Source organism: Podarcis bocagei (genome assembly GCF_964188305.1).
Source record: "Podarcis bocagei genome assembly, chromosome: 8".
Taxonomy (NCBI): domain Eukaryota; kingdom Metazoa; phylum Chordata; class Lepidosauria; order Squamata; family Lacertidae; genus Podarcis; species Podarcis bocagei.
Window position 1 is genome coordinate 65390374 of NC_138133.1, and position 21031 is coordinate 65411404.

Here is a 21031-nt window from a genome sequence, read left to right on the forward strand (position 1 = left end):
AGCAATTCCCTCTGTGCCTGAAAGATTTTGTGGCCGTCCTTTAGGTGAGCTATGCAAAATAGATCAATAGAGCAGAGGCACATCAGGTATTCAGAGTCTTGCTGGCTGTCTTCAGACTGAAAGATCAAGAGCAGCCTCCCATGCAAGTTTTCCCAGCCAAGTCTTTCACTCTCTGCTTCTCATTTTCTAAATTCACCACTGTCAGCATAGCGCTGGATATTAACAATGCAAAATTCAAACAGCTCAGAAACGTCATGCCACAGATCTCCTTTATACAGGAAAATAAAATGTTGGGCTGGGAGTAGACATGTAAAATTTCTGGGGAAACAAGAAAGCTTCAGAAAAATGGGGGGTGCAAACTTTTTTTCACAGTCTTTACATATCAAAAGTCAATTTATTTACTTCATAAAATTTCATTAGCCACTCAATTGCAAAGAAAGAAAGAAAATTCTCAGAGTGGTTTGTTACTTCAGGAAAATGCATTATGTATACCTCGGTTCAACACAGAATTATCATATCTTAAAGTAGTTCAGACAATAATTGCGAATTGCCTTTAAAGTTGTTGTCTCAAATTGAGCTACAAGTTGTTGAACTACTGTATAAGGAGCCTAGCAACTCTTTGGTTTTGTTGGTTTATGACAAAAACAGAAACAGAAACCAGCAACATTATGGTAAAACAAATTATTATTTATACTGAAAAGTATGTCTCCTCTTGTTTTCCATACACCTTGCCTTCCTACCTTAAATATTCATCATTCTAAAAGAAAATATTTCATAATCCATTTTTTTTCACTTTTCAGGAAAAAACCAAAAAGGTTTCAAGCAAAAAATGGGGGAGGGGGTGTTCAGTAATTTTTCTAGCCTTCGCACATCATGTTGCGTGGTACAGTAACGCTGAATCAGCTGCTTAAAATGAGATATGGAAACAAGTAACATTGCTGTCCTCAGAAGTATTTCAGTTTTACAGGAAACGGCAAGAATGAACTTCGTAATCTTCAGGTACTTATCATAATCGATCAGATCCGATCTCTTTGGAACTGGACAGTCTGAAGATCCATGCTACAAACAAAGCAGCTGTCTATTGCACACTATACTGTTTAAAAAACATCTGACGATATTTTTAGCCTGCAATGTCTGCACTGAAAACATCTGCAAAGGCTTGATCTTAGGAGATGCTTTGTGCTCCAACGACAAAAGTCATGTTTGGTGCATCATATGTAAAACACATTCACAATTTTAGAACTGACACAGACCAGGCCCCTGCTTTATGTGTGACGATACAGGTTGGTGCCAGTGGTTCTGTCAAGCCCCTAGGTATTTTCCACAAGGCTTATTTGGCTCTAGGACAGGAGTGGGGGATTTCTCCCTCACTGTCACATGGGACGGGGGGGGGGAGCCACATACATGTACTGAGAACACACCCATTCTCTCACTCAACTGCACCGACGCCCCTAACCCCAACACACACGCCAGGTCTTGATGAGATTATAAGACTTGGCATGAAAGAGATGTTAAAATATTCCAAGAAAGCAACTGGCTTGATGCAAAAAGGTTTATAACATTCCAGAAATTCCAGACATCACACAATTTTTTTCTTAACGTGCATGGAAAGTATTTGGATAACACGCAGAATTTCAATGCGGCCATTAAAACAGAGCAGGATGCAAAAAACACAAGAGTAACATTGAAGTAAAATAAATTAAAGAAACAGAAGTAAAGAATGGGTCATCTGGGAAAAAAAATCACAAAAAACAATCATTTTGATGAGAAGGCTAGGTTAAAATAGTGGTATTCATTCCCAGTTTTCGCCTCTATTTTAAGCAGCCTTGCTTATGGACTTCTGATAGGCATATGGTTGGCCACAAAAGAACAGGAGGCTCGACTAGAAAGACCTTCCTGTGTTCTAAGTCTATATAAGGTCCTCCATGTACTAACATACAAAGGGAGCCAATGCCTATAGCTTAACCCAGTATTCCCCAATCTTGGGCCTCCAGCTGTTTTTGGACTACAACTCCCATCATCCCTCGCTAGCAAGACCAGTGGTCAAGGATGATGGGAATTGTAGTCCAAAAACAGCTGGAGGCCCAAGGTCGGGGAACACTGACTTAACCGACATTGAGCAGGAACAGACAAGAGGCCTCCTGCCAGTGATGGCTGCCTGCTTCAAAGTAACAGTTCAGTACATAGGTGGCTCTATCAAATGAGCCAAGCCACACGCTACAGTAGAAGACTTAAAGCTCACATCTACACAAGCAGAATAAAGAGTGAATTTATTGTATAAAATGATTGGCAAGATACAAAAAGAAAAGAAAAAACTTTTATGCATATTTTCTATTAACTTGTACACAAGTTATCACGCCAAAAGCAGAAACTTTAAGGAGATTATTGTTTTAAAATGTTTGCACAGTGAAGTTAATTTGGTTGCAAAACACAATGGAACTAAAAGCACTTGAGAATGCAGCTTTGCAAAGTCTTCTTTATTGTTGTCATCAAAGGAGTCCACAAAATACATGTATTGGTAAAGTCTTAAGTGGGATGACATCCAGGTTACTTTGCTTACCGGAGTTACTTTTCAAATAAAAACCCTTGGTAACAAAGGGATCAGCAATCTTTCACTGTCAAACAGTGCCCTTAAATAGTAACCGAACTGTCAGTTTTCAAAAGGGACAAACTAATGCAGGTGTAGGAGAATAACGCTAAATTCCCCCCCCAAAAAAAAAAAACACAGTTGCTTGCAAGTAGTTTCAGAAATGTCAATGGATTCAAGAAAAGAAATGTTGCTAAGATGTATGACCACCATTTCAAGGTGACTGGGGACATATTGGAACTGTGCAATTACTGTACCCAAAAAAAGTATGGTATATTCTCAATAGCAAACTATTCCGGACTAACTATAACCCTGAAAGCAATTTGCCACAACCAAACACAAAAGCTAATGGACATATGGTTTTAGACTGTGGCCCTTGTTTTCTACAGATGGTAGTTTACACATAACTGACAAAAAAACAACAACCCAAAACTGATTGCATCCAGGTGACACACATACAAAAAAGAAAGGGAGGGGCAATAAGTTAACACAAAATTCTAACAGCCCAAATTGTACTTTATTGTTGACAAGAAACTAATTAAGACAAAAAAATAAGGTTATTTGAGTTCAAAGTAGTTTTGTGCTGGTTCCAACTTCTATGAAGCATTTTTGAGAGTATACAAATATGTATCTGTAAAGAATTATGGAACTGACACACACAAGATTATTTCAGTCTGTTCAAACCCACGATGAAGAGACTTGGCGATCCTTCTGTGGAGAGTCCATCACATCATATGAAATATATTCTTTTAAAAACATTTACGGATTCCTGAGCCTTGAAAGACATTTCTGCCCTTTTCTAGTCATTTTTTTTTAAAAGATGGAAAACCTGTTTTTCCTAATTTTTGCAAATGTTTCACACATGCAAAGAAGAAGGGGCACATGCAATCTTCACAGCATTTTACTGGTACAAGTACCAATGTACTGCACAAAACATACCAGAAGAGCATCATTTGATGACCGGAGGAAAGTATTAGGGAGGAACTGTGTTGATTTTTAAAGCTTTTATTAAAGAAAAACCAAAAGGTCTTCCCCATAAAATAAAGGCCACGTTATTTGTTAGTACCATGGTATTTTCAGAGAGATTTAGTTCCTCCTGCTTTGCAAGTCTTATGGTGCTCAGTACAAAGCGAAGCCGATTTACACCCCCCCAAACTCTAGCTAGCTAGAAATGCGTTTGTAATGGAAGAGCCCTTTTCGTCACTAACGAGGATGATAAAACCAGGTCAAAGACTTGTATTTCACCTACAAGTTCTCCTTCAGACTGCTATTGGCCACAATCATATTAAGTTCTTTGTAGTTTCTCTTTTACTTTGCATATTACACAGTGTAACTCAAAACGTTATATAAGAGCACTTCAGTCCCACAATGTAGGATTTAAACTTACGTGAAAAATTATGAATGGCTCCACAATATTTCAGTGGCTTACAAAAATACATTCAACCAAATATTTATATAATGTGTTCTCCCCCTGGCCCCACAAGAAATTAAAAAAAAGCAAGGTAAGGGAGCCAAATAGTCCCCAAATAGCAAAAATGCTCCCGCACTTTCCTTTTTAGCAGGTCCCCAAAAGAACTGTGGAGAAACCCTGTAACCTGTCGCAGACAGGAAATGACTGGATACTGGGAGGGAGAGAGCTGTCCTTTTCAGAAAGTACTAGAGTTTTGCCTTCCCAGCCCTAAGAAAAACCTTCCCTTTGCTGGATTGCCCTCTTGCTCGTGAGAGAAGAACATACTTTCTGGAAATACTTTGAAAGCTAAGCACATTCAAGAGTACTGTACACGGAGTTGCATACTTTACACTCATTCGCCAGCATTGAAGATCTACTGTATATTATTAGTCAGCCTTATAAATAACGCTAAGCAGAAAAGAAAAAAATATTTGTTTCAAGGGTATTTTTTCTCCGTTTGAAAAAGGAAGCACAAAACAAACCTAAAGTGCAGACTACAGGCCATGACACGTATAATAATGACAAAAGGTGCAGCCAGACTTACATCTATATTTACAGTCACTTAGCCACCTTACAAAAAGCCGCCCATTTTGCAATTTAAAAACCACCAAGGTTGTTTGAGATATAATGCATCCTCCACTGTTCGGGATTTAAGTCTTTTTGAGATGTCTAGGCAATATGTTAGGTTGTCCAGATTCACAAAGAAAGTTAATATAATACTTCAGGAGGAGGGGGGCGGGACTCATACAATGTTGATTCCTCCTCCAGAAAATGCAAGCGTCCTCTTGCTGCAAAAGGATGAATTGCTGTTGCTTGGTAGACTGCTTTTAACAAGTGATGTCTTCATTTCCATTTCACATGCGACTATGGCTGCATTCAATTCCACTTGAGCCCGGTGGACAACATAAAACATGAGGCCTATACTTATTACAATCTGTGAATGAAACAGAAGTGATAGTGCTTTTAAAAAATATTTTCAACAGCAGTAATAAGCACAAGGAAAAGATTCAAAGTGTGGGAGAAAGGTGAACTTTTAAATAGGCTTTATAGGTCACGCTAGCAGCAGCTGCGTTAAAAAGAATGTCATGTTCACATATGTGCAATGCAGAGAAAGTGGAGGGAAGGAGTTTTTCTCCTCCTCTCATATCATATGACCCGAGGCTATTCAATGAAGCTAAATGCAGAGAGAGTCAGGACAGACAAAATAAAGTACTTCTTCACGCAACATACAGTGGAACCTCTACTCATGACCACAATCAGTTCTGGAGGCCCGTCCTTATGGCAAAACTGGTTGCTGGAAGAGGCGCCGTTGTGTGCATGAGCGAACGGCAATCGCTGCTCCTGCGCATGCGCAAACGGCAGCAAACCCTCCAGTTACTTCCAGGTTTGCCGCAGTCGCAACTTGGAACGTCCGCAAGTGGAGGCGGTTGTAAGTAGAGGTTCTACTGTATACTCAAACTACAAAACTCGCCCCCACAAGACAGTGTGATGGGCCACCAACTTGGATGGCTTTCAAAGAGAACTGCACTACAGTATAATATAAATAAAAGGCGCCTTACAATCCAAGCCAATGTTAACCATGCAGATTACCTGGGAGTGAATACCATTTAACACAGTAGGACTTACTTTTCATTAAACATATACCGCAATGAAACAAAAGGCTATAAAAATGAATTTTTTGAGTAAGGGCTAAAAAATGGCTTACCTGTAAACTAAAAATGAAGTAGCCACTAACACTTTGTTCTGCAATGACATCCTCCATAGTGCGCAAGGTGGTGCCCAGATAGGAGTTTAAGAGTTGAGTTGGAAGCAATCCAATGGAAGAAGCCATCAGATAGTTTGGTAATGAAAGATCCGTTATCTAAATAAAAAAGAAGGCATAAAATGTAACCTGAAAAAAGGAATTCTCTTGATTAGTTACATGTTCTAAATCTCCCAAAGACACCATCACCAGCCCCAAGGCTAACAGGAACCACTTATTTCAATATACCTAAAAGTACAACCATAGTGTTCATATTTGAACATAAAGTAATTAAAATTTATTTTGAAGTACAAAATCCATGATAACATCTATGAAGCTACATAAGTCTACTGGGAAAATATTTTTACATAAGTAGCTTTTAAATAAGTAGCTACATGGAAAATTCCACCGAATACATTTATGAAAAAACACCTATTAGTTCTTCCAGTTAAATCTCTCTTTTCCAACTTTTTTTGTATAGCTTTTGACTATACAGTTCAAGTAGGATATGCCATTTACTACAATTCCTGCAACGGCAGAACTCTGCCGTTCATACCAGATTCCTTTCGTTTTCTTTTTAAGGGTGTTTCATCAGATCTAGATTCGGAAATAAATTGGCAACTTTTTCTCAAAACATTGTAGTGTTCTTAAGAAGTCATTCATGACTATATTTCTGCATCACAGTCCAGAGTGATGCTCCTGTTCTATATTTCATTTGAACCTCTTTCTGCAGACATCACACTGCTTGCCCCAAATTTTTGTACAACAAAAACGCAAGTTTTACAATAAAGTACACAAGATAAGGATTATGGAAAATACAGTGGTGCCTCGCAAGACCCGCGAACGCGCAGACACGGGTTGCGTTTACTTCAGGATGCAAACGGGGCTCCAGAACAGATCCCGTTCGTATCCAGAGGTACCACTGTAATGACAGAGGGTGCTCCACTAGTATTAGGGAGACATAAGGATTAAAAAAGGTGGGAAGGGATCCCTCATTTCCCTACAGCATGTGCAGAAATTGACCCACTATTGGTCTCATCTGCTCAATCTGCCAGAGCCTATCTTTGCATGCAGAACTCACCAAGGGTTTGAGACCCATCAGCAACCCTCACCTGGTTTAGCCAGCCAGTTGAAGCCATTCCCAGGGTGTGGCTCCTTTGATATATAGCCAAGTATTTATAAATTCAGTATGACAAACACATTATATTTTAAAATAGGAATGTATTTATAAGTCACCTTTGGTAATACATTCCAAGTAGGAGCTTGCCCACAGGAAGACAAACATTCAAAGAAACTCATACTAGAGGCCTTTGACGACACATACTGCCAACAGTGTTGAGGTTCTGAAAGTAATCTAGTATGTCATATTTAATAGCCCAACTGCTGGTAGGCTTTTCCCACATATTTAGAAATACAGTTTATAATTTGTAGTTTAATTCTATTTGTTTGAAGGGACACGGGTGGTGCTGTGATCTAAACCACAGAGCCTAGGGCTTGCTGATCAGAAGGTTGGCGGTTCGAATCCCCGCGACGGGGACAGATCCCATTTTTCAGTCCCAGCTCCTGCCCACCTTGCCAGTTCGAAAGCACGTCAAAGTGCAAGTAGATAAATAGGTAGTACTCCGGCAGGAAGGTAAACAGCGTTTCCGTGAGCTGCTCTAGTTTGCCAGAAGTGGCTTAGTCATGCTGGCCACATGACCCGGAATCTGTCTGCAGACAAACGCCAGCTCCCTCGGCCTATAGAGCCCAGAGTCGTCCGTGACTGGACCTAACAGTCAGGGGTACCTTTACCTTTTCTATTTGTTTTATAGACTTGTCAGCCACCTAACAACAGTGTTTTCCAAGGGAACATAAAATATCTGATAAAACCACTTATACATACAAATGTTATTTGAATAGTAGAACAATTCAACGACGAGTAGAAACAATAAAAAATACACTGCTCTATTTCTACCAATCATTCCACACAGGGACTGAAAAAGAGGGCCACAAGGAACTACCTAATCTATCTCTACTACTCCCATGATCCCTAGCTAGCAGGACCAGTGGTCAGGGATGATGGGAATTGTAGTCTCAAAACATCTGGAGGGCCAGGTTTGAGGAAGCCTGCTTTAAAAGGTCAACACCAGCAATTTAAATTGTTCCTAGAAGCCAATAGGTAGCCAGTAAAGCTGATGAAGAATTGGCCCGTTTATCACTTGTCAACATCAGGGGTGCTGCATTCTCCAACAGCTGAAGCTTCAGGGAAACTTGATGCAGCTGACAAACCGGACCCTCTACTGGCCCACCCACAGGCAACTTTGACAGGTGAGCAAGGCCACCCACCAGTCAATCATCTGTCATCATATGACATTAGGTGATTCAAATTTAAACCCTGGATGCAAAAGAAGAATCAGGAATGTACTCTAAATGCCCTCCGAATTCTTCTTTTCCACTTGAATCTAGCACCAATTTTTAAAGTGCCAAACTGAAGCAGTCACTGGAATGAAAGAATCAGAAGTGCACCTATAGTGCGCTCCCAATTTTCCTTTTGGAATTAGGTACAGAGACACCACCACTACAGCACCTGATGTCATATGAATGTCATGTGATGGAACAGTTGGACATGGTAGGTTTTTTTCAAATCCACTTCACAGGCCTATTTAGGTGCGGGGGCCTGAAGTACAACATGGCTGGTCTAAAACATGCTCCTAAGTCAAGCAATACGAAGACCCAAACAGCTTCTAAAGTTTTAATGAAAACAGTCCTTCCCAGCATACACTTTAAGGCACGTTAAAATGATATTCTATTCATTTTAGCATTATGTACCATTACATTATGTAGCATTAGAATGATGATTTGGGGGGGGGGGGATTCACAACATAGCCTGTAGCCACTATTTTAGAATAGTGTTGGTATTTTAACAATATCTCTTCAAAATGAAGCTGTGACATGAGTAATCAAATACATTTTAGCACTGCAGTAAGGTGATCAGCTGAAACACTTGAGTAGTGAACAAATTACTTCACAATTTTAGGCAATTTATTACAGTACTTCTAAATCCAGTAAAGTATTTGCACTAGTAGCATGAATTCAACTTAGGCAGAAGTTTTACAGCAAATTTTATTGACAGGTATGTGAATAAACGTACCAGCGTTATATATCCAAAAGGCACTTTCTGATAACTTTTGTAATTCTGTTGAAATCTGGGACATTACGAAAGCTTACACATGGGAGACCTACTTTATTGCCAGGAGGATGCAACTAGTACTTTCTCTGCCTTTTAAATATTAAATTAGAAACCAGATATACTAAGTAGGGCACTCATTAAATTTGACCGTACTCTGAAACAATCACAAGGATTAGATGAACACCTCTCGACAGTAAACTTGTTCAGCCTGTAATGTACCCAGGCTACTGGTAAGATGTTATCTGCACAGATCATGATCTTTGCTTCTTCTTTCATCCTAAAATGGCTCAGGACTAATTATTATACAGTAGGAAAGAGGCATGTCTAGTGAACTCATTAGCAAGATGAAGTTAAATCCAATCTAAAGTCACCATACGTTTTTCAAATATAGAAAGTAAACACTGTTTTATGCTTAAATAAAATTAGGGCACCCATATTTGATAAAACCATTTGCATATCTATTTTTACATCAGAACCTTTTTTAAAAAACTGTAATGTAGGGGGAAAGAGAGACCCTGGAAAAACTCAATTTACAAGATTGTTTTAAAAATCTTTATAGGCATTTTAACCAGGGTTTACATGGCGGGAGGAGGGATACGAATGGGTCAGCAGACTCCACCCCTGGCCCATAAAATCATAGGCACCCAAATCCTTACAGAAAGTTTGGGTAAAAGGTTACAGCTCAGTGGCAGAGCACATGCTTTATATTCAGCAATCCCCAGCACCTCCAAGTAAGGCTGGGATAGACTCCTGTCCTGGAAAGCTGCTGCCAGTCAGTGTTGAAGCAACAGTCCGACTCGACAGAAGACAGATGTTCAAACAAACTTGTGTGCAATGGGAGCAGAGTCTGTCACTGAGATGCCACTCCAACCTCAAGCTACCTGAAAGACCCCCATTCCCCCATATGAACCTGCCCAGGCTCTTAGCTCTGGACATGGGAGAGGGCCTTCTTGGTGACTGCTCCAAGGTCTCAGAACTCCCTTCCTAGACAAGGTAGACAGGCTCTCTCCTTGCTGTCCTTCCGCCAGAAGGTGAAGATGTTTCTATTCCAACAGGCTTTTATTGTTGCCTGTGTTTTTAATGGATCTATCTTAAATTGTTTTAATTACTGTCTTTTCTGTTTTTAGCTTTTTCTATTTTATCTATGCAAAGCCGCCTTGAGTCCCAGACACATGTGTACACACACTTACTAGCAAATAAAAGAACCCCAAAGGACACAGCAAGCAATGCCCTTAACACCATGTGCAATTTAGACCTCAGAGGGATCCAGATAAGATTTTCATCTCAACACCTTTTTTTTTTGGGGGGGGGGGGGAATGCAGAACATCTAAGTTTGGAGACCACACACCATAGTGATCCAGTAAGAAACAAACCAGAAATTCTGGACAGTTGAAGGAAGTTAGTTTATTGGTTGAGAGACAAAGAGCTAATCAGATATTTATTCTTTTTTATTTATTTCTCACACTGCTTTGCAAGTAGAGCAGACTGGTCTTAATTTAGTTATCTATTTTGATTTAAGTTACCAAGAAAAAGAAAAAAGACCGATTAGAAAAATTAACTTCTATTAAGTTCCTCATTTTGAAATTCATACCCTTTCTAAATATATGTGTACTAACGGGTTACTTTAACAATTAAAACATGGTTTTTATCTATCTTTATGTAATCTAGGAGCATAATTCAAAACCTTTATCACCACAGATTTATGAAACATAATTATGTCTTTTTGGCTTTTGCTGTAGACATACAAGAATATTAAGCAAGACCACTTACTTGAAGGCTAAGGTTGTAGTCCTTTGATCAGTTATAAGGAAGTAAGTCCCACTGAACAAAGTGAGGCTTACTTCTACATAACTGTGACTAAGATCAGACGGTAGCAAGTGCCTAGAATTTTGCAGATCAGATGCAGGTGGCAACCACTTCACGTGGGGGTTCCGTTCTGGCCGCACAGCACATCGGCCACCTCCGTTCCACCTTCTTCTGGGTCCAAAAGGACCTGCGTGTCGGCAATTGCATATCAATTGGCTGTGCCTAAAATGGTTGCTGGCTGTAGTAGCTACCTCACAAAACTGTATTCCTCTATGATATGAAAAACAAATGCCTAGGCTTTTTGCCTGGTAGCATCATAAATATTTATAATATAAGAAGTGAACACGTAGGTGGAAAATATAATTACCTGGGACCAAGGGACACACATAGTAATAAATGTTGTGCCTTTCAACATGTTTGTATTAAAATTCAGATTTCTTTTTTTATTAAAGACAGGATTACCATAATTTCTAATTGATTTTACCTCACCATCACCACCACCACCCACCCTCCTCTCTAGCTCATGCATCCTGGGGAGAGTGAATTCTGTCTCTCTTCATTTCAACAACACTATCATCTTCCCTGAGCTCCTTAGAATAAGGATTAGGATAGAGCCCAAAATAAGTTACTACCAAATGTTACATACAGTTGGTATTAAGAAAGTCTTTCTTCAAGGTAGGAGGAAGTAGTTGTAGTCTTTCTTCAAGGTAGATTTTGAAGAAGGAAGACAAGAGCTACTTGATTTGATCAAGACTTGCCTCCATCATGGGCTGAGTGAGGTCCAGCTGCTGAGCCTTAGTTCCTTTGCCTCAGAGATCCTCAATGGGATTGCTACCTGGCAACAGCAGGGAAGACCACGGATGAAGAAAGGAAATGCTTCCAAAATAACCTAGCATCATATGGATGCTATATTAATTCTCTTCCTAAAACTATCATTGAATGCAATCATATCATAAAAATATTTTGTAAGCTGCTTTGAGAACTTCTTGGATCTATCAAACGGAATATAAGTACTATAACCAGACAAGCAAACAGCCTCATTCATGAAACACCTTTTGAATCAGCTCAAAATTACACAAAAAAATATTTGCTTATTGTGCCCAGTGAAAGTGTGTGAATGTCCTTAAACTTCAACTGATGAAGGTCAGGGGGCCAATGATTTAAAAAAGGTAACAGCCATCTGTTTTTCAGTCTATCAGATCCTTCTCATATTGCTTAAATCTGAAACACAATATAAATCATTATGCAAATAGTTCTTCACCCACATAAAGTCAACAATATTTATGGAACTTATAATAAATGATGGAGATGTCAATCATCAGGTGTCAGCTTCATGCAGTTGTGAAGGAAATGCCTTCCAGTTGTTGAAGTTTGGGAGAAAGTGATTGATGTAATATATCAGATGGCCAGGTATAAACTGAAATTAGATCCATTTGTGATACTGTTATTTAAATGCAAATAAATAAATTCAAAACCTTGGGTTTTGTTTCGTTTTTTTGCTTTTTCATCTGAAAAATGCATTAATTGACAACCTGTTATTAGCCCTAAAGTTGTAATTGACAGATATTAAAAAGGGGATACTCTTCAAAATTAAAATGGATGAGAAAGGCTCTGAATACAACCAAAATGAATGATTTCGTGAGTCTGACATATATAACTCTTAATAAATAAATAGAATGAACCCTTTTGCTCAGTGTTGAAATGTCTACTATAACATTCTCCTGCAGAAATGAGTACAGTGGTACCTCTGTTTTCGAACGTAATCCATCCTGGAAGACTGTTTAGGTTCTGAAATGTTCAAAAACCAAGGACTCAACAACCAACAGCTAGGCCTCAGGAGCTTGCACGCAGCAGAAGCTGCGTGGCATGTTCGACTTCTGAGGTGTGTTTGAAAACCAAAGCATTTACTTCCAGGATTACGGCATTCAAAAACCAAAATGTTCGTCAACGGAGACGTTCAAAAACCAAGGTACCACTGTATTTTCTCTGGATACTCTTACGTAAGATTACGTACAATTTTTCCTCTCATATTTGTATTTTTGCTTATATATTTCAGAAAGAGAGAAAATATACATCTCAGGAATAAGACATGCTTTTACAAAAGTAGTTCATCTGATAAGACATGTGGGCTGCTAACTACTTCACTGTCAAATACTATTTATCTTTCTGGAAATGCTGTCACTCTAAGAGTCAAGGACTACCTTTGACCTGACACGTTGGATAAATGTTATCCTAGTCATCAGTGCAATGTTTTCCTGGTTGCAACTAAACACAGTAGCTTCTAACTGTGGGAAAAAAGAGAATATAATGCAAATACACACCCACTCATGATCAAGCTAATAAATATGCAACATCACCCAATACACCTGTACTTGCACCTACATTCAGGACCATTTGCTTTTGTATGTTTGTTTAAAGTCACTGATCTTTACCCATGCTGTTGAGTGCATGGGCCAGAAGATGACACATGGTCCTGAAAGCAACTTAACTGCATTGGCATGGCCCTGAGCGTTTATTAACTTGATCATGGAAAGCTGAAAATTTAGATCACATTTTCTGCTTTCCTTTCCGTTTTTATATTTCAATTATAGTTTCTTTGTAAAGATAGCATTGTTTAAATTTTATGAAAAATGTTAATACCCACATTTAAAGTGCAAGCATATTCTGGTCTACTCAGAAATACGTTCCACTGAGCTAAATGAGGCTTACTTCCATGTTAAGTGGTTGAAGGATTTTAGCTTTATTGTCTGATGATCTGTTACCAAGCAGACTGATTTAACACTTGCTTTTTATGTCAAAGGAAGAAATGGAGGAGAAAAGGCCAACTTTTGATGTCAAGCATTATAAATAGGACACAATAAGTGACGTGTTGTACTGATTGTGTGCTGCCTACCATTCAAAATAGTCAAATCATAGGGGGTTGGATCCAGAAGACATAATCTTGTCTCGCATCAGATCAACTGACCAACCTACATGGGAGAGGGTTGGGTGTTGTTGTTTTTTTACTGCTTTACAATTACCTGAGCTTTGCAATAAAATCATCATCATCATCATCAAACCTTTTACTCTACTAACCAAATAAGGCGGCTATTGCCATTGATCACATGGAGAAATTCACCTTCATGTGTGCAGTGTGATTCTCTGCACTTGGATTTTTATCTGTGTAGGAAAAGCTTCATGCATCAAGCATCCATTAATATACAGTCCTGCACACTGCATTGCAGAACAGATAAACTAAAGGCACTCAAAAAGGAATTGCTCTCTCAAGATGCTTGCCTTTCACAACCATGAACCTAGTTTATAATTGCAATCCTAATTTACCTAAAAGGGAGGGATTATGTCCCAGTGAACATACTGGAACTTACTGTACTGTACTGTACACAATTTTAGGACTGGGCAGCATGGATATCTAAGTGTTCCTAACAGACTCCAAGTACCTTTATTCCAATAGATCATTATTTACTAATTTCCTGTACCGGAGTACTTCCACGCAGTGTTTACTGTTCCATCTTAAAAGGAATACTTAGAATCACATACAAGCAATTTCTGCAAGCTTCCAAAAGTAACAGAAGTAATGGGAGTACCACCATGTTTTCAAGCTAAATGAAATTGTTTGATATTATAATTAATCTCTGAATCTACTCTCTTGTAACAGTTTAGCATGACCTGATGGTTGCAGTTAGGATATTCCAGAATTATTCAAGGGCTTGATGTATACACCCCACCGAACAAATTCACACATGTCATATCAGTTTATACTCATAAAGGACTTGGATGTAAGAATGTAAGAATTCTATGAAACTAGTCTATAAGTTGAAGTGTATGGGGTATAAGGGGAGGGGTAGTACCTCTGGTGGGGGAAATGCTGTGCTCCTTCTGAGGTAGCTTTTCCACCTTTCATTCCCACTCTGCCACTCTGCACTCAGCTCTCACCTGTGGCTCCGATAAGCTATCAGCATGCGACAGCAGCCACACCCCAGCTAAACCAGGTGAGGGTAGCCAATGGGTCTCAATCTCTTGGTGAGTTAGGGACTCCCCATGTACAAAGTCAGTCTCCGGTGGTTGAGTGGATGAGACCAACAGTGGGTCCAATGGTCAAGAAGGCGGTTACTGCATGTGCTGTCGAGGGAAATGAGGGGCAAACTGGGCTTGTCAACTCGGGAAAGAAAGGGGAAAAGGAAAACTCTGATCCTAAACCTCTGCTGCCATTGCAATTCGTGAGAAAGGTACAGTGAAGTCCCTATGCCTTGTATGCCTCCTTTCAGCAGCTCCTGCAGCCAAGCTGGTGCCAAACATATTTTGTTTTCTTTTGTACCAAATCAGCAAGGCTGAGAGGGAGTCTTGTTGTCTGGGCAGCCCAGGACCTCCATACCTCCAAACACACTGCTCAGGCTTGTGCCCCAGAGAGGTCACTAATAGCACTAGGTGTTAATACAGCAAAAACAACGTGGGAGGCAGCTGTTACAAGTTACTGGTCTCTGCAGCCACAGCAGGTGCTGTGATTCTCCAGCGATTTGACTTCACCCCCAGAGGTGTACTCCATTGTCTCTCGAGTCAGATGGGTGCTAATAATGACAAGCCTTTAGGTTACTTTTTCTCTGACTACTTAAAAGTTCCTTGGTTTCCTGAAATTCCCATGCAGAATGCCATTAAGAAAGCAATTGTAAGTGCTAGGACCAGACTCCTAACATGTTGCACCATTTATGTTATATCCTTATTTTGTGAAAAGCTGCCACAACTAGGACAGCATATCCCCAAAACAATAAAAAAGTTGAAAAACCATCATATAAGATAGACCACGAAGGTATAATGAAATATTACACATACCAAAAGTATATGGAAATATTACACATATCAAAGAGTATCAATTTCACACAGGTACTAAAACAATGAAAAAAGTAACAGAAAGGAGTGAGTTCCAGATGTCATACTAAATTACAGAATCCAGATGTCCCTATGTATCTAGCATACTGAAATATGATTTTCCAGAAATGAGTTACAGATGTGATTTAATGTCTTCCATGGTTCATCCATTTGTAGTATTACTAGATTTCATTATAGCAATTTTCCAAAGGGTGGGTTTGTTAGTCTGCTGAAGCAAAAAGCAAAGAGTAGTTATTTAAAGACCAGCAAACTGATTATGGCAAAAGCTTTTGTGGAGCAGAACCCATGTCACCAGATGGATGCACCAAAGGTCATGCCATAATAAAAGCCTTTAAGGTGCCACAAGACTCTTTGTTGAATTTCATTATTATCTCTTAGGAGTACCACTGTGATATCGTTATCAAAGAATGCACACAGTCTCATACTCTTTTATGATCTACTGTTATTGAGTTACACTTTGGGGCGCTTGCTCCAAAAAGGATCGCTGGCTCAAATTAAAATGTTGCAGGTGCACTAATGCACAGTACGTTTTAAGGAGCAACACACGGGCACCTTTAGGCAATCTTCTGGTACTGTGAAAGCCACTTATCTGTAAACAGCTCCCACAGGGTTGGGAGAGTGTTTAAGTGACTGAACTGCACAGACGTGAACCAATTCCTTGGAGTCACCAATACGATCAGCATCTGCCCACATGGTTCAGTCCTTTAAATGTTGTAGTCATTTCACAAGAGCTGTTTACTCAGAAGCAGCTGTCAAAGAGCTGGGAGACTATCTAAGAGGGCATCACAGAATAAGGATAAACACAAACTGAAGAACACATAAGCTCAGCATCATAGCAGTAATCCCAAAGTAAGTAACTGAAGATGCAATTCTAAGCACACTTACTAAAAAGTAAACTCACAAGGTTTACTAAACCTCTAAAAAGTACTAAAAAATAAACTCAGTTACCTGATTGTCAACTCCAACTTTTTTTTAAGTTTGCATACATCAACCCTACACAGTATTACCTGGAAGTAAACCCCAATGAACTCAGTGGGGCTTACATCTGAGTAGGCATGCATAAGACTGCATTGGTAAGGCACTTGAAAGTGACAAATGTAGAATCATAGAATTGTAGAGTTGGAAGGGACCACGAGGGTCATCCTGCAATGAAGGAATATTTTCGCCAACATGGGGTTTGAACCCACAACCCTGAGATTAAGTCTCTCCTGCTCTATCCACTGAGTTATCCCTAATTCAAACTGATGGTGTTTTAAAACACTTGCTTTCCCCCTTTATCACTAATAATATCACTGAAGAATCACTCTAGTAAGCTGGATTTTTTTCAAAGATACCGTATTTTTCGCCCTATAGGACGCACTTTTTCCCCTCCAAAAATGAAGGGGAAATCTGGGCGCGTCCTATGGGGCGAATGCAGGCTTTTGCTGAAGCTTGGAGAGCGAGAGGGGTCGGTGCGCACCGACCCCTCTCACTCTCCAGGCTTCAGGAAGACATCCACAGCCTAGGCAGCCCTGTGGGAGGTCCCGCAGGGATGTCTAGGCTGCGGATAGCAGCCTGCTTCCCGGAGCGTCGGGCGCCCTGAAAGCAGAGCGCCCCCCGCGCCGGGGCAATTATGTGGAAATTTAAAAGCCATGAAGACTTTTCAGAAAAGCTGAAAGAGGCAGCTGGAATTTACTATCCTACTCAGACCAAAGTACAAGTTGCACTCAAATGTGCGTAATGGTTGATTGTAGCCCAAGAGACCTAATAAAACACTGATGCCTGTGGGGCTAATCAACAGTGGAGGCAGCAGCAGGTAAGCATGCTTCAACCTTTTCCTGCTCTAATAGAACAATCCTATGCATGTTTTCCAAGTCTCATTGTGTTCAATGAGTTTAGGATTGCACCATAAATAGCTTTCCCTATGTGTTTTAAAAGTTACGCTTTTATAATCCTGCAAGAAGCGGGGAAAAGATTTCATTTGATGCAGGCAAAGATTTAAGAATCCTTTTGCCTCTGCGCCTCTGCTTCAGATCAGATCTACAAGAGAATGTTGGATTACCATTATATACCGTACATTCAAGTAATATTTGGCCCTTACTTATCCTTCCTGGATAATCAGCACAGACTTATGGTTCCCATATATTAAATGCTTCCATGGCAAACTTTTCAAAACCACTCCCATGGAGAAAAACAAAAATCTTTCAAACAGTTCTGAATGTCCAAGCCTATCTCCACAAGCAATGCTTTTCAATATCATTTGCATTCTCCCCATCGACAATTTGAACACAAAACCTAGATTTGGCAGAATATATGTTCTATTCCCAAATGGCTCTCCAGTGCTTTCTATTCTGTATTAATACCCTTTACAAGCCAGGCATCTGAGAGCAAAGGGCATCCCTTCGGGCACCCCTGAGCTTCTTGCAAAGAGCTACTCACCGAGAAGACGGCGTTTTGGAGCCCGAAGGGTATCGGGGTGAGCCTGGCCAGAGCCACCACCTTGAGGCCACTTCCTCCTTCCACCACGCGGATGACAGCGGCGAGCTTCTCGCTGCCCTGGATCCTGGCCAGCACCCATTCCGCCAGCAGCTTCCTGCAGACCACATGGGAGATGAAGGTGCCGATGAGGACCCCCAGCACCATGAGGCCCATGCCCAGCACGAAGCCGTAGAGGTAGCCGGCGGCCACGTTGAGCAGGATGTAGCCCCAGCCGCACGGGAAGGACACCACGATGAAGCCCACGGTGAAGAGCAGCACGCCGGCCAGGCTGTCCAGGCTCTCGGCCCACAGCATCAGGTCCCGCAGGTACTGGCGCACCAGGGCGAGCGAGGCGAAGCACAGCGCCGCCAAGAAGCACGCGCTCAGGCAACTCTTGCACCAGCAGGTGCCCAGCAGGCAGCCCGAGCAGCGCCACGTCCTGCCCTCGGACAAGCCGGGACCCACTTCGGGCAGCTGGCACAGCAGGATCTCCACCGACGGCTCCACGGAAGGGTGGTGGTGTGGAGGCGGCGGCGACGGCGGCGGGTAATGGTGCAGCCCGTTCTGCTCTCCCCAAAACAGCCCCTCGGAGGCTCCTCCGCGGCCCGGCGCCTCGCCCGGCTCCGCCGCCGTCGCCGCCCCCTGCCGGGGCAGCCAGCGGTTCAGGTCCTGCCGGGGCCCCTGGGCGAAGGCGTGCTTGGCCGCCCGCGAGAGCAGCTGCAGCGCTGTCGCGCCCAAGCTCCACATCGCCCGGGCGGCGGCGGCGGCTGCTTCGGCGGCGGCTTCTACGGCGACCAGAGCGGCCGGCTGCTTCGCCTTCTTCCCGGCTTCGCAGGCGCAGGAGGAGGCGGCGGCGGCCGCTCGCTCATCTCCGGCGCCGCCACCGCCGAAGAGAAGCGAGGCTTGCGAGGCGGGCGGGAGAGCTTTTAAACGGGGAAAGGGCGGGCTCGGCAGCTGCGGCCTTGGCGGAGCAGGCGTCCCAGGGAGCGGCAGCAGGGCTCCATTTCCCGCCGGCTCTCTTCAAGGCCGCGCCACCCGGTCGCCTTCTTCGTGGAAGCACCGCCCCGCTCTGGGCTCCAGCCGCTGCGGCGGTGGGGGAGCCTCCGCGCGGAGGCGGCCGCCCGCGTGAGGGAGGAGGAGACGGCGCCGCCGCCGGACGATGTGGCAGCGGGAGAGATGAGGCCGGTGGGCGGCGCTGGGCCAGGGGGAGGGGCGCGGGCCTCCGCTGCCTCCGCCTCACGCAGATACGTTATCTGCACACATTAAAGGAAACCCCTCACGAATATGTCCCCCTCAGAGAGAACAAACCAACGTCCCCCTTGACGAAAAGCAGCCGTTGAACGGAGGCTTCGCTTTCCACGCAGAGCGTCGCCCTCACGAATCGTCACCTCATCCCACCTCACGGTCCTAAACGAGTTTCACGCGCAGAACACGGGTGCTGCCACGCAAACGCGTGAAAGGGCGTCCTCGTCACGAGTGGAGCCAACTCTTATGGTCCCTTTGGTGCCCGCCCCTCTCAATAAAATATTTCAGGGGGCCGCTCCCCTACCCCCCCCCGAAAAATTGATGGGCATTGTCATTCAAATAGTGTGCGTCCACTACGCCTTGTGATCGATTATGCAAAGCATGTTCCCCCTCCCAATATTTTATTCAAGTTGGCACCCACACAAATCATGCTTTTTTTACATGCACTGCCCCCTCCCATGTACACAGCTGTGCGTGAGCCTCTGCATTCCTGGGAATTTCACGCAGAATGTCCAGGATACTTGCTTCGCAAGTTATATATACATTATTACATGCAGGCTGCTTATGCGGGTGTTTACTGAGCCCCATGTTTTGAATGGTGGGCACCAAACTCCCCCATTCAGCCATCGGAGGTAGTGATGCCAGGTGTGGAGTGTTTAACTCTCCTGCGGAAGCTGCTCAAATTTCAGTTGAACTGTATTTTTTGCATGTTGTGACATTTGTTTCCACTGTTTACTTCTCTTTTTGTTCTCTTCACACATGTGTATGCTGCCTCTGATGAAGTGGACTTTTGCCCACAAAAGTTAAAAAAATTCACAGCACAATCCTGAGCCGATGGAGGGGGGCAGAGGGCCTTTTGACTCAGGGCCTCAAGCTCAAAGGTGGCCTCAAATTTAGACATTTGTTAATGTTTTGACATCTGGTAAGTTTCACAACTTGTTTCTCAGGTTGGAGCTGTCCATTTAAGCAAAGAAGATAATTTCTTTGTTAACTGTTACAGCTGTTGTCATATTAAAGTTTAAAATGCTCATATTAATAAATATTCATCTGTTCTCTTGGCACCATATTATACCAGGATGAACATGTCCTCTCAAGATCAGCTGATATATATTGACAAACCACTTACTCTTTTGTGGTGCCTCATTTTGTTTTTGCATTTCTTTATGTTTCATAAAATCATAGAATCTTAGTTGGAAGGGACCCCAAGGGTCATCTAGTCCAACCCCCTGCAAGGCAGCAATCTCAGCTAAAGCATCCATGATAGATGGCCATCCAACCTCTGCTTAAAAACCTCCAAGGAAGGAGAGTCCACCACCTCTTGTGGGAGTCTGTTCCACTGCTGAACAGTTCTTACTGTCAGAAAGTTTATCCAAATGTTTAGTCAGAATCTCCTTTCTTGCAACTTGAAGCCATTGGTTTGAGTCCTACCCTTTAGAGCAGGAGAAAACAGGCATGCTCCCTCCTCCATGTGACAGCCCTTAAGATATTTGAAGATGGCTATCATATCTCTTCTCAGTCTTCTCTTTCCCAGCTCCTTCAAGTGCTCCTCATAAGGCTTAGTTTCCAGACCCATGATCATCTTGGTTGCTCTCCTCTGCACACATTCCAGGTTGTCAACATCCTTCTTAAATTGTGGTGCCCAGAATTGGACACAGTATTCCAAGTGTGGTCTAACGAAGGCATAATAGAGTG

The 21031-nt window shown here is 42.2% G+C and overlaps 1 protein-coding gene across 1 annotated transcript; it reads right to left on the reverse strand.

Moving 5' to 3' along the window:
- Positions 1–2458: 2458 nt before the first annotated feature.
- TMEM64 (transmembrane protein 64) lies at positions 2459–19724 on the reverse strand. The gene is made up of 3 exons (XM_081204920.1): positions 18056–19724; positions 5743–5898; positions 2459–4971 (listed from the first exon to the last, which is right to left on the reverse strand). Exons 1-3 carry the CDS (start codon positions 18839–18841, stop codon positions 4780–4782), a joined length of 1134 nt encoding a protein of 377 aa, XP_081061046.1. The 5' UTR covers positions 18842–19724; the 3' UTR covers positions 2459–4779.
- Positions 19725–21031: the final 1307 nt, after the last annotated feature.